General features: G+C 55.9%; 1 protein-coding gene across 24 annotated transcripts; it reads right to left on the bottom strand.

Annotated features, from left to right (window-relative positions):
• Window positions 1-1,898: 1,898 nt before the first annotated feature.
• On the bottom strand, window positions 1,899-13,385 carry USP19 (ubiquitin specific peptidase 19). Of its 24 annotated transcripts, none has more exons than XM_077858992.1 (27): window positions 13,214-13,384; window positions 11,472-11,731; window positions 11,180-11,215; window positions 10,881-11,009; window positions 10,661-10,794; window positions 10,285-10,587; window positions 9,953-10,169; window positions 9,666-9,822; window positions 9,482-9,553; window positions 9,248-9,363; window positions 8,925-9,145; window positions 8,644-8,839; window positions 8,426-8,559; window positions 8,159-8,317; window positions 7,964-8,074; window positions 7,373-7,483; window positions 7,191-7,292; window positions 6,307-6,447; window positions 6,096-6,214; window positions 5,704-5,841; window positions 5,291-5,604; window positions 5,076-5,186; window positions 4,772-4,988; window positions 4,536-4,688; window positions 4,278-4,438; window positions 4,018-4,196; window positions 1,899-2,390 (listed from the first exon to the last, which is right to left on the bottom strand). In XM_077858992.1, exons 2-27 carry the CDS (start codon window positions 11,593-11,595, stop codon window positions 2,274-2,276), a joined length of 3,972 nt encoding a protein of 1,323 aa, XP_077715118.1. In that variant the 5' UTR covers window positions 11,596-11,731; window positions 13,214-13,384; the 3' UTR covers window positions 1,899-2,273. The 24 variants fall into 24 exon arrangements, with proteins under 24 accessions (XP_077715118.1, XP_077715104.1, XP_077715106.1 ...); XM_077858978.1 differs by lacking the exon at window positions 13,214-13,384 and adding an exon at window positions 12,410-12,644 and having other exon boundaries at window positions 9,947-10,169; window positions 10,285-10,584; XM_077858980.1 differs by lacking the exon at window positions 13,214-13,384 and adding an exon at window positions 12,410-12,643 and having other exon boundaries at window positions 8,925-9,139; window positions 9,947-10,169.
• Window positions 13,386-13,520: the final 135 nt, after the last annotated feature.

The raw sequence follows: 13,520 nt of genomic DNA, 5'->3' as shown, positions 1-13,520 counted from the left end.
GCGGACAAAGGGCCTGGATTAGTGCATCCAGTACAAGCAGACCACCAGGTGCTAGACATTTGGGGCTGTGCAGTAAACTTCCAGCACAATCCTGTTGCAGCCCATACCTAGAAGGCCCTCTAACAGTATGCTAGCACCAGCATTCAGCTTGGCAATTTTACCATTTCTGCAGGTTCTCACACCCATCTCTCCAGGCTCCACTCCATAGCCAGCAACCCTACACTGCCCTTGTGCCATGTTCCCATAAGAAAAAGCCAACACTGGTCACAAGGGTAGCTTTCTGCAGGAGCTCCCTCTGCTCACTGCCCTCCCTAACTCCAACTGAGCTAAGGTGTACTAGCAGGGCCTACATGTACTAGCAGGGCCTACAAGCTTCTTGTAAGACTGGCCCCAGAGACTTGGAGCAAGGATGGATCTACAGGGCTGCCAATATCCTGCACCATCTCTACCTACCTTCTACTCTTTCTGACTTATCTAAATACTCACCTCATCAGTACTTCTGCTCCCCATCTCCTCTGGCTGGAGACACCCACCCTTACCCTCAAGCAACTGGACAGAGGAGGAGGCAGCATTATCCATAAAAAGAGGTGAGGAGAGCAGCCCCAGTGGCCCAGTGGTTTGGTGCTGCCTTCAGTCCAGGGTGTGATCCTGAAGACCTAAGATCAAGTCCCACGTTGGGCTCCCTGCATGACGCCTGCTTCTCCCTCTGCCTGAGTCTCTGCCTCTCTGTTTCTCATTAATAAATAAATAAAAATCTTTAAAAAAAAAAAAAAAAAAAGAGGTGAGGAAGTTTCTCATAAGATTTGCCCTTGCTGGGATCCCTGGGTGGTGCAGCGGTTTGGCGCCTGCCTTTGGCCCAGGGTGTGATCCTGGAGACCCGGGATCGAGTCCCACATCGGGCTCCCAGTGCATGGAGCCTGCTTCTCCCTCTGCCTGTGTCTCTGCCTCTCTCTCTCTCTGTGTGACTATCATAAAAAAAATAAAAATAAAAATAAAAGATTTGCCCTTGCTATTGGATGCCTGGGTGGCTCAGCAGCTAGGTGCCTGCTTTTGGCTCAGGTCGTGATCCTGGGGTCCAGGATCAAGTCCTGCATCAGGCTTGCTGTAGGGAGCCTGCTTCTCCCTCTGCCTATGTCTATGTCTCTCTCTCTTCTGTCTCTCATGAATAAATAAATCTTAAAAAAAAAATTTTCCCTTGATATGTGTATGTGCAAGGTAACAGAGGCTCTGAGATTAGGACAAGACTGCAGACCCACGATGGGTGAACAGCCTGGGGCAAAGTCCAGGAGCCAAGGTCTCAAAGACTCAAAGAAATGGCCTAGCAGGACACTGCACCTTCCATTCCACACAATGGCAGCCAAGACGAGCTCTGGGCTTGCTGCCTGTCCTCTTTTTGGAGCAGGATCTTTCTCCCCAGAGCATTTCTTTCTGCTCTGTTCTCCACTAAGGGATCCAGATGGTGCTCAGACTACAGCAAGAAAGACTTGATACTAGGAAAGGAGAAAGACAGTACTCCAGTGCTTCCTGTTCCCCAGCAAGTCCTCCATGACCTGCTGTCTGGCTGTCAGCCGCAGGCTACTCCAGTGTATACACCTTTTACCCCAGCCTCTGAAGCCTCATGGGGTATGCATCCATTCTTTAGGTGTGAAGTATTGATAATGATGTCAAACATAGCTGCCTCCACGTGAGACCCAGAACTGGTGGGATCAAAGGACGGCAGGTAGGCCTCAGAAAGATGATGGCTTCGTGACCCACAGGGGCTGAGGTAGGATCCCACAATCTTTCCTCAGACAGAGCACTTTCAGGGTCTTTAGCGTGCACGTGCACACACACACGAACACACCCTCTAGATGATGGGTAAAGGTGTCCACAGCACCTGGTGCATCACACTCACTAGGTCTGCTTATTTATCATTTATTTTTAAAATATATTTAAACAGCAGCAATCACTTCCAAAATGCAAAAAAAAAATTACAATTTTTAAGAATAAAATTATAACGTTTATGATGCGAGTCAGAAAGAATTGAAGGTACAACTGAGAATCAAATCACCGCAGCACTGAGGGGTGGCTGGAGAAGCCAAGACCCATGGTTTGGGAGGGTCAAGCTGACAAGAGGGCCCAACCTGTGAGGTTCCCACCTCAATCATACCCCCAACCCAAACTGATGAAGCCAGTGTCCTCTGGGTTAGAGAAAGAGAAGCGGCAAAGAGCTGGCCCTTTGTCAGGGATTCCCCAAACCCAGTCCCCACCCCACCCCACCAGCCAGGGACCTGCTAATCGACCTCCTCCATGTTGCTGTAGGTGGGGGCTGGGCGGTCCACAGAGGGGGCGAAGCGTTCAGGGGCTGTCCGCGTGGGGGCCACCTCGGGGGCCTGGCCAGGGCCTAGTCCCTGCAACAGAATATGAGGACAGGGGTTGGGGGCTGCCCGGTATGCTGCCTGGCATCCCGGGGGTGCTGGCTCAGAGTCCCGGCACCCAAGGGAGGGCCCCAAGGCAGGCGCAGACAGCAGCGGCGTTGAGACAGAGAGACAAGATTGGGCCTGAACAGTCTCACTTTATTAACACTTTAAATACAGGAAGCTGCTTGGGCAGGGCTAAGCCCCAGGCCAAGGATCAGAGCAGCAGGACAAACGGACAGACAGCTGGACGGATACCCACCCTAGGATGCTCTGCCCCTGCAGGAACCACATTCCCCACCCTCTTCCACCAGATGCACACACTGAGGCCCAAGCCCAGAGTTGGTCCCCACCACAGAGGCAGGCATTGCCCGGTAGGCAGGCAGGTGGGCCAGCTCACAGCAGCTGCCTGGGAGCTCATCTCCAGCAACTCTGGGATACCAGAGGATAGAACATGTTGAGCACGAGGGCCACCAAAGCTGCCACGGTGCCCAGAACAAAGTACCGGAGACAGCCCTCATCTGATGTGGTAGGGCCACGTGGTGGGGGGCCCACCCAGTCTTGGGGCCCCCAGGGACCCAGGGGCACAGGCCCCTCGGGTACCGGTTCCTCCTCGGCCTCCAGCTCCCGCCAAATCCGGGAAGCCTACAGTGTGCGGAAACGGCCATCAGCACCTGGGGCAGGGGGTAGGGAGGGACCCGGTGTTCCCAAGACCCCTGGCCATGAAGTCCCACCCATGGTGACTGGCAATAACCCCTGACACAACCCAAGTCAAGCAGCTGGGAGGTGGGCAGATGGGAGCCAAGGGCGATTCTCAGGTTTGTCCAGACAGAGCACCAAGGCAGGCGAATCTTGACAGCATTTTGGCCCCGTCAAGAAGCTTCCCAATTGACATGCAGCTTCCCACAGGGGTTGGCCAAAGGAGGGAGGAGATAGTTAGCTGGCCAGCTTTTTTTTTTTTTTTTTTTTTTGCCAGCTTTTTAACCCAGGCCTCCCACAGAGGAGCTCATAGAGGATAGAACTGCCAACCCGAGTAATCTGGCTCCCTCCCACCCATGTCCAGATAGACTGTGACTGTCTTCTATCAGGATTCTTCTGCATCTGACCAGAAAGGGCTCAAGGGAGGAGAGGACAGCAAAGAAGAAACCAGTCAAGAGATACAGCTGTGCCCACCAACCAGAACTATGGCTCTCTACATCAGTAAGGGACAGAAGAACCCGAGGGCTCAGCAGGGATAGACGCTCACCTCAGAGAAGGTGGCGGCCACCCTAGCCCAGGCTGGGTCTGTGGGCTGGCTGGCATGTGAGGAAGGTGCATGGGGAAGCTGGGAGAATGTAAGGTACAGTCTATCTATGACAACCTACCCAGTGAGATTCAAAGCAACTACTTAGCCTGTGCCAAGAGAATGCCTATATGTATGCCAACAGCAATGTGCTGGTGTGTGTGCACCTTTATAAGTGTCACTACAGCACGGGAATCCCTCCAGTTAGGACTCTGATGTAAGAGGATCACGAATCCCAAGACTCCAGGGACCTATGGCTGGAGGAGAAAAGGCTGTGCCCCACCCCATCCCATCTGTGAGTTGAGCTCCCTAGCCTGTGAAGCCTCTCCCATGCCTCACCTGGCTGGCAGCAGCCTCAGCTGCAGGGCCTAGGTCTGGGTGGTGCTCAGAGTGACCTGCCCTGGGGGGCCTCTCCACAGGAGAGTTTCGCCGACGGTAGAAGAGTACATAGGCATAACGCGTCACGACCTGGCTCTCGTCTACTGTTGTCACCGTGCTGTCATCAAACAAGCGCCAGCCTACAGCGAGGTGGGAAGAGTGTGAACATAACCTGCACCACCACCCGTACCGCCTATCCTGCTGGCTGCGTGTGCCCTCACCCACGTCGCTGCGCTGGCTGCTGCGGTCATTGGGTAGACGCGCACAGGCAGTGTAGTGGCCGCCAATCATGCCTCCGTAGTGGTTGATGACAGCATACAGGTCGTAGCTAGGCAGCTGTTCCTCTTTCTGACCGATGCAGAACTTGCTCAGGTCCAGATTCCTGTGGTCCCAGCCACAGAAACGTGAGACAGTCAACAAGTACCCAGGATGCTACACCCGCCACGACCAGACCACAGGGACCAGGGCTCATGGCTCACCGAACAGGGAACTCCACCAAGTCATTGATCTTGTCACGCCAGATGAAACTCCGAAAGGAGAAGCGCTTGAGCTGAACAATAAGTACGTTAGGAAGGCGCCATAGCAACAGTTGCTTGGAGGCCTCTCGGTGTTGTTTACACTGTGGGCAGTACCTGGTAGAAGACCAGAGGTGGGGTCAAGGCCAGCAAATCTCCACTCTACCCAGCCCACTCCCTGCCTGCTGCCCTGTCCTCACCAAGCCTCCTCCGGTGCCAGCACCTCAGGCCGAGTGAAGAGGTTCAGGCACTGGTCCAGAGTGAAGTGGCCAGCACGGGCAGCCTCACCAGCAGAGCCTGGATCCTCAGCACATTCCAGCTCCTTGGAGGCTACCAACACAAACTCCTGTAGACGCTCATTGTTTCGCCAGACTAGAGCCAGACTACAGTCCTCACCCAGCTCCAGGGGGGTGTCTCCTAGAAATGGGCAGGGAGAGGGGTCACGTAGCTGCGGGAGTGGCCAGCCCAGGCCACCCCGTGGCTCCCACCCATAGCCTCAGACACCTTTGTCCTCCAGCCGCTGCTCTCGGTTAGATGCATCAATTTTATAGATGAAGAACTGGGGTGTGTGGGAGTTCATGGCTTCACTTGGATGCTGATATCCGGGCACAGCAGCTGTGAAGAAACATAAAATCAGAGCTCTCCTACCTACTGGGACCTAAATAAGCTTCCCCCAACCTCCCCTACCCCAGCCGCAGAGCCTTTTAGCAGACTCTTACCTTCGGGCCGAGACACCCTCTCACCAGCAGGCAAGGAGCCAACTTCAACAGGCCCACTGGCCAGCACCTCAGAAGAAACGCCACTGGTGCTGGGCACAGGGCCCCGGTCAGGGGCCGCCCATGCCCGAGGGACCCCTGTGTCCCCCTCAGCCACAGGGGTCACCAACTGGAGCTCAGGCGGCTGAATCGGGTCCCTCTCACTGTCCCCAGCCTCCAGGGAGCTAGTGGAGAGCAACGTAGTGCAGCCAGGGCCCTGGGACTCCAAGGCCATGCGGCCAGGCTGGAAGGGTGGCTGGAATACACTCACAGAGTACCTGGCAACAGGCAGCAAGGCAAGTAAGAATCCTGACAAGCCTACCTGACATCTCTGCTCCCCCAACTACCCCACCCTAATCCAACCACTGGGCACTCACCGGGCATAGCCCTCTAGCAGCTGAGCAAGACGAGCGTAAATGAGACGTGAGGCAGGTACACTGACCAGAAATGGGTAGCCAATATTCTCAGGGCGGCAGAGACCCTTGTGGTCAGGCCAGTGGGTTTTCTGGCAGAGCCTGGAGGGAAGGGGGAACTAAGAATAGGGCCAAGGCCCCACTTCTTTATGACTCTCCACTGGGGGCTAGCCTCTGTCCTTAGGAACTGCATGTGCCAGCCCTACCCCCTACCCCAACCCTTAAAAGTCAGACTCTTGCAGAGTAGAATGATAAGCAAGGGGTTTTAAATATGTGCCTTTATGTGGAGAGGAGGTAGGATGGCAAGTGAAACATGGACAGCAGGGTTTGGGAGGGGGAGACCACAGGGTCCTCACTGGTTGCAGTAGCCCACGCGGTAGCACCGAGTACAACGCTTCAGCTTCTCATCTTCTGACTGCTGCTTCCGCTGGCAGGCTGCACACTTGGAGATGGGGATGCTGGGCACCTGGGGGCGCTAGGGTGGGTTGTTTGGCTCAGCAAGGCCAGCTCCGGTGAACATGCCCCTGTTCCACAGGGCCCTGTGTCATCAGGTTGGTCCTCACTTACCTGCTGCACCTCTAGCACCACCACCCGTTCCTTAGCCAACTCTGGGGATAGCAGCTCAAAGCAGAGGAGTGTGTCAGATGGGGACACGGTGTCCAATGAGTGGGAGGGCAGGAACACACGGTGGAAACGATTCTTTATCACCTGGGGGGCAGAGAACACACAGATCCTATGTGAGGACGAACCCTTTCTCTAGCCCTGACTCAGGGCACAACAAGGAGGCATGGCCCTGAACTTGGATCTGGGCAGCAGAGGGGAGACTGTGGCCTCAAAGCATCATATGCCTCTGGTGGCACCAGCTTCAGTGCCCAACAAAATAAGCAGCCTGGTGCATCAGAGAGTCTGAAAGCTGGGAGTGGGAAAGGTACCTACCAGACCAGCACTCCATACCTAAGGCCTCTACTCTATCAATCAGTGGGGCCCTGCTGAGACTGCAACATGGCTGTTATGGTGGGGCCATATCTGAGGAGGCTCCTTCCTACTTTTATCCCCAAAGACAGCACTTCTAGGCCAGAAGCTAGGAATCTTTGTGAAAGACTAGCACACAGATCTGGGATAATATGAGGGAGCAGCAGGATAGAGGGAGAACCACAGCTGCTAGAAAGCTCCAGCTCCTTGTATGAAGATGGAAAAGCAGCTGAGGGTCCCCACCAAAGGGGGAGTAAACCCTGACGATGGCAACCTGGAGAACTGAGGGCACTTTTGTTACACAACCCAAATACCTGGCTTCAACCGTGCCTAAACCCCTAACATACCAGTGGGTTTTGTGGAGTCACATGTACATAGGTGTATAGGTATGAATTCAGATGTATGTGTTCACATGGGTTTGTGTTGAAAGCACGTATATATATCTGTGTGCCTAAGACTCTAGGGAAGGACAGATGTACCTCAGCCAGACGCAGGTTCTCAGGCTTCACGTGGACACTCTGAGACAGGGAGTCCAACACTTCACTTGCGCTGGAGTTCTCCTTGCTGATGCTCACCAGAAACTGGTAACAAAAGTAGAGTCCATGGGGGAGGTGGACCAGGGTCTCTGGGACGCCCAGAAATAGGAGCCCACTTCTCTCACCTTGATAGGCTTGCTGTGGGGCTCCCGGGCAAAATAGAAGACGGGGAGAACCTTCTGCTTCTGTGGCAAGGGTACCGGCAGGTAGAGGAATGGGTCGAAAGTGATGGAGACCTGGGATACACAAGTGGCACCAGGTGGCTGCACAGGGAGTGAGGGATGGGATGCTACACCCAGGGGGCCCAACCCAGGTACTCGGATGGCTCTAGGGCCTCAGTATTCTCAACTCTCAGGCTTGAGAATACTGTACAGACTAGGACGGCCACCAGGAGAGAATACTCCCTCTTTCTGGCAATTGAGGCCTTGCTCAGCCTCGCCACGTATCAATTTGTCTCTCACCTGTACCCTAAATGTCTTTCCAATCTTACCCATACCCCGGCCCCACCATATAAGCTGGCTTTGAACCCAAACACCCCTTTTATCTCAGTTAGGAGAGCCATCTAGCCTGACCTCCGCAGCCCACAAAGAAGCTGAAGACCTCCCTGTCAGTCTCTTTGCTCAAACAACATCTTGAGATGTACATGCCCCCACCTACAAATTAACCAGGCTATCTAGACCAAGCTAGGGGCATCTTTCCAGGGGAGCCCTTCACACCTTGGCACACACAGGGCACACCAGCTTCGACTTATACTGCCCCTGAAATAGGTCTACGATGAAAGAGTCATTCCGCATCTTATGCCGCTGCCATGCTTCTTCAGCCACCACCTGAGGAGCAGAGTGGTGAGGATCAAGGAGACCCAGGGACTGGGATATGCATGAGATATGCCCACCTCTGCCCACAATCCTGACCTCATCAGGCCGCCCATCCGAGTCCACAGTCTCTGTGTATGGCTTGTTCTGAATGCGATTCAGGTCTTCATGCAGCCCATCCAGCAAGAAAGCCATGAACTCCTGGGCATCATGCTGTGCATAGCCTGTGAACTGGCTGGCCTTGCTCGCCACAATGGCCTGGATACAGGGGCCAAGTGTGAGCACGGAGCCCCAAAACCCACCACATACCCAGCTGGCTAGCCTTCCCCACCCTATCTAGCCAGGGTGGGAGTGGCCACAGATCACCTTCAACTTGGAAGGCTGGAAGGCATGGTGAGTGCCCTTCCATAGCGCCCGGAGCAGCACAGCAAAGCCAATGGCCAGACGCCCACCAGTCCCCAATGGGTTGTTGTAGTTGATCTCAGTCTCAAAGGAGCGGTCTAGGGACAGCAGCCAAGTAGAAGTGTGAGCGGGGAAAGACATCCCCTCTGCCCACAGCCCCTGGCTCCTGGTCCTGCTCTCACCATGGAAGAAGTCACGGAGCTCCCGAGTGTTAGACAAAGACTGAATAACACTGTTCATGAAGCAAGTGTTGCCTAGGTTGACAAGGCCAGTGAAGCCTGGCAGACACACCTTCTTCTCTTCCTCCTCCTCTTCCTCCACACTGTCTCCACTCACTGGGCTATGAGGCATTGGAGGCACCATACATGTGGGCTTGGGCTGTAGGAGCAAGGAGCGGCATGAAAGAGTAGCCCTGAGGCTCTCCAGCCTTTACCCTTGGCCCTCCCCACCCCAGGATTCTCACCGAGGCCAGGTGTGGCTCTGGCTTTGGGGCTACATGCTCCATGGGCGTACGGGCAGCCACACCATCCAACCCCGTGTCCTCAGACCGAGGCTTGGGTTTTTCCTTCTCCACAGCCCGAGCTTCCTCCTGTCCTGTGAGGGGGTGAGGGGTACCTCCTGGTGGTGCTGAATCCAGAGGGGTTGGACCTGTCGGCACGGCAACCTTTGCACCACCCACTGCACCTTAAAAAGGGGGAATGAGGGGGCTGGTGGTTAGCAGCATGTGGCAGGGGTTGGGGGTCCGGGTTATGAAGGCTGGACAATGAAGGGAGCTCGTGTGCAGACCTCGTGCAGCTGGGGCCTCCAGGCCCCCCCAGCGCTGACTTTGCCGCTTACGGAGGCAGATGTCAATGCGAGAGGCGGTGAAGCAGAAGGTGCACTGCTCAGGTTCAATCAGGTTCCTGTGGGGAAAGGCTGAACTCAGGGACTTAGGTGAAGTAGGTGTCGGGCTAGCTGGGCCAGGGAGACTGAGCCCAGGGTGGGACAAGGCACAGTGCTTGGGGGCCGAGAACCACCCACCTGAGCTTCACCTGCCAACGGAAGAGGGTGTGGGGCCCACAGCCCGGGTGTAGTCTCAGGAAGTTTCCATCCCTGCAGAAGCAGACCAGGGAAAGGGCAGTAGGAAGGGTAGGGAAAAAGAGCATGAGATACACTGTCCTGCCTGAAGTGTACCCTCTGCCCCAGCTCCTGCCTACCCACCCACCTGGTCTGGAAGATAAGTGTGAAGTCCTGCTCGCGGAAAAGCACTCGAGAGGTGTCCCTGCGGATTTCTTTCACGTACACGTGCACCACCACGGAATCTGGCCCCTTTTCATATGAGTCATTCTTGACAAATGCCAGGTTCACCATGGATTCCGGCTCTACGTTGAGACCACAGCTCAGCACCACCCAGGACAGGTTCCAGCCCACTGCTGTTCTATTCCCTATCCACCCACCAACCTTGCAACCCAACCTAGGGCTCTGCCTGCCCACCCCTAGCCCCACCTTTACCATCCACCAAGGTTACAGCATCTGCTGCCACTGCCATCTCCTCTTTGGAACGGTCACCTTTCTCAGGGTCTCTGCTCCGGGACATGGCTGGGGAGACTGGGTCATTCCTGGGAGACACAGTCTTTTCTCCTGTCAAGAGTGCTAGATTCTCCTCTGAGCCCAAGAGGCAGGTCTGGGGGTTCAATGGTGGTACCCGGAGCTGTTCCTCAGCTTCTGCCTATTTGTGGCAAGATTGTGGGCAGGATGAGCTGCAGGTCTGGCAGGTGGCCCCCCACTGCTGACCATCTCCCAACTCTCCCCTCTCCCAGCTCCCACAGGTACCCCACTCTCACCTGGGTGGCTGTCTCAGCCAAGAAGGGGGGGGCATCACCCCGGGGTCCAGGCCCATCTCTGGACCCTTCCCCCTCTGGCCCTCTGCGGAGATGCACAGCCCTCTTGGCGCTGGGGCCTGCCTGGGCCCCGGGGCCAGCCCCTGCGCCTACCTCACCACGGCCCTGGGCCCGCTTCTGGTTCCGGGCCTCCTGTTTAGCCCGACGGGGCTCAGGGCCTGGCTCCAGAGCAATGGGAGATGGCTCCTGCCCATTCTCCTGGCACCGCAGCCCTGGTACCACCTCCTGGGTCCCTAGAGGTTTCTTCTATCAAAGATACAGCAGTCAGGCCCTGTCAACTACACTGGTTATCCCTACCCTACTCTGCTGTGGAACTTACCAGAAGAGAGGGCCATGTGAGCAGAGGCACCTTCTTGGGCAGTGCCAGCTGCAGGAGGCCACCTTTACGAGCTTGTACTTTGGTGCAAGAACTTTCTATTTCAGCGTAGAAAACACCACCCCACTGCCGACCACCTGGAGACAGAGTAGGGGCAGTGAGCTAGGGTGGGAAATATCAGAGGATTCAAATACACCACTGGGCTCAGGGCAGATGGACATACCTGGAAGCCGCACCACGCAGTCTGTGTCCGTGAAAGCAGCATCCACTTCCTCCAGCCGCAGGGGACCTGCTCCCACACGCAGCTTGACAATCACCTCATCTGCACTCTGCCTCCAATCAAGCAACAACTCTGTAGGAGTACCAATGAGACTATGAGGGTCTCCATAAGCTCCTGATGGAGATAAACAGGTGCCAGAGACCCAGCCCTAACAGAACTGCTCCAGATGAAGGCATTATAGCCCCAGTGTTTCCTCCCCACCCCCAGCAATCTAGCACCCAAAAGGCCTATTTATTACTCACCCTCTTTGGCCTGCTCCTCCCGAGAAGATGTCGACCCTGACAACAAAGAACCGGGAAATGATGATGGGGAGGTAGTCTCCAAGACCCTACCACTCCACCAAGCACCATCTTCAGGATCTCAGCCAGGTACCTAGACTTAAAGCTGAGACTCTACCAAGCCTGCTCTGAGTCCTTCTCTCAGTATCAGACCAAAACAGAAGGAACAGTAAAAATGTCATCTCTCAACCCTTAGTCTGCATGCTCAACAGGGTGGAGGAGGAGACCACAAGTACTGTGGGAATATCACAATCACCTCTCCTAGGATCTCCATCCTTGCTCTCCTGGTTTGCTCGATCCTTCTGCTTCTTCTTACTGGTGGCCTCCTCCAATCCTGGGGGACCCCTCCTTGGGCCTGTGGCGCTGGCCCCACCAGACATCTTGAGCCGCTTGGTCGACAGCCAGAGTGCCCCGGGGTCGGTAACAGCGTCTGGGTCAGGGCTGCGGCGCTTTCTTCCTGGCCCAGCTATCTTGGCAACTCTTTGGGGCCAAATTCTCCAACAAGGAACCGACAGCCTAATGAAAAGGGACCAGTGATCACCACCAAGGCCCAACAATTTGCTCCTCAGTCACAGCCAGGGCTCAGCAACCCCAGAATATGACTAAGCCTATAGAACACTATCTCTCCATCACCTAATGTAACCCTGGACACTCTCAGACTATTCTGAAGGAATAAACAATACAAGTAGCAACAACTTCTGGCAGAGACTCCTAAATGCCTGCCATACAGACCCACAAAGATAGGAGCCTTACTGAGGAGGCGCCAGGCTAAGGCAGCCATAGCCTGGAACCTGTCTCCTCAACCAATCTGGAGAGAAGCCATGGCTCCAACCCACAGGGCTGGCACTCTGAGCAGGGTGCTCACTTTTCTTCACTCTCACTGGCTGCTTAGTCACCACCCAAGAAGTAGGAGGTGGAGGAGGAAGGCAGAAAGGAGAAGACGATCAAACAGCAAAGGGACCAGGCTCTGTGGCTCAAGACAGGCTCAGCCCAGGTGCTATCATTGCCCAGGCAAGGTCCTGGTGTTAAGATACTCCACCTGTCACCTGCCAACTCCCACCCTCCTCGAATTTATTCCTATGCACGGTTTGGTTTTTCTTCCCACATCCCAGAAGACATTTTCCTCTCCAACTGCTATCCCAAGCAGAAAAGGGCCTGCAAAAGCTGGGGAGAAAAGAGTAGCTGTCACACTACCCTTTCAGCAGCAATCTTGCCCCAGAGCCAAGGCAGGACGAGCATCCAGTTTGAGAATGAAGCCGACATCATCCCCTTCTTTTCCAGGTCCACTCACTCATCAGCACTGGGCTAGAGACTTTCTATTCAGTTTCCCACAGACCCATCAGTAGATTCTGGACTGTTTTTCCATCCAAAATAAAGTTTTCAAAATTGAGACAACAGTGGGGATGAACTATGAATCCAGGACCCGTTTCAGCCTGACCCGAAATGGTAGTAAATATTGACTACTTTGTGTTCCCCAAGGTGTGTGTGTGTGGTGGAGGGTTAGAGGGACGTTCTTCTATGGGGGACTAGGAGGTTGGATCTTTAATGACGACAGATCCATAGCTGGGGGGGGGGGGGGGCACCCTCCGCCTCTGCACCAGGCCTCTGCTTAAGGTCGCGTCCCTCCCACTTCTCCTGGGGATACCGAGACAAGAAAGGGGCTGTCTAGAGACCATTCCGACCTATCCTGCTGCACGGGGTTACTGACTAGAGACCAGCGCCCCGACAGGGCTGCGACTCAGCTCCAGCCTCCAAACCCTGGGCCCGCCACCACCTCCTCCAGGAAGCCGCCTTCGTTAGCCGCCAGCCCTCTCGGAGGCAGGAGGCCGACCCCGGGGGTAGAGTAACGGCCCCGCCTGCATCGGTGGGCCCGGCACGCCGCGGGGCTCGAGGGGTCGAGGCTGGCACGGCCCGTGACCTTGAACAGGCAGCCCGGGGCTCGCGTCGCGGCCTTCCCGGCTCCAGCCAGACAGGCCAGTGGCGGCCCGTCCCACTCACCGAGCGAGGCCGCCGCCGCCAGCCCTCTTAGGGCCCTGGCAACCCGCTCTCGGTTCCGGTTCCGGCGTCTGGTCGGTTCCGGTTCCGGCGCGCCCCTCCCCCGTCCCGTCGCCGCTGCCGCCGCCTCGGCCGCTTGTTTTGTTTCGACTTCTAGTTAAGGCCGCGGGTGGCGAAGCGCCTAGCTAGTGACGCACTTCCGGTGGGAGCGGGCACGCGGCGGCGGGCAGCTCCGGGGCGGGCCCGAACGGAGGAGGCGGGACTCCGGTGGCTTGGCCTCGCCCTGGCCCTGCTGGTGGTATCCTGAGAT

The sequence above is a fragment of the Canis aureus genome, chromosome 19, assembly GCF_053574225.1.
Source record: "Canis aureus isolate CA01 chromosome 19, VMU_Caureus_v.1.0, whole genome shotgun sequence".
NCBI classification, from domain to species: domain Eukaryota; kingdom Metazoa; phylum Chordata; class Mammalia; order Carnivora; family Canidae; genus Canis; species Canis aureus.
Note: the sequence above shows the minus strand (reverse complement) of the source record. Positions and strands in the feature narration are given on the sequence as shown.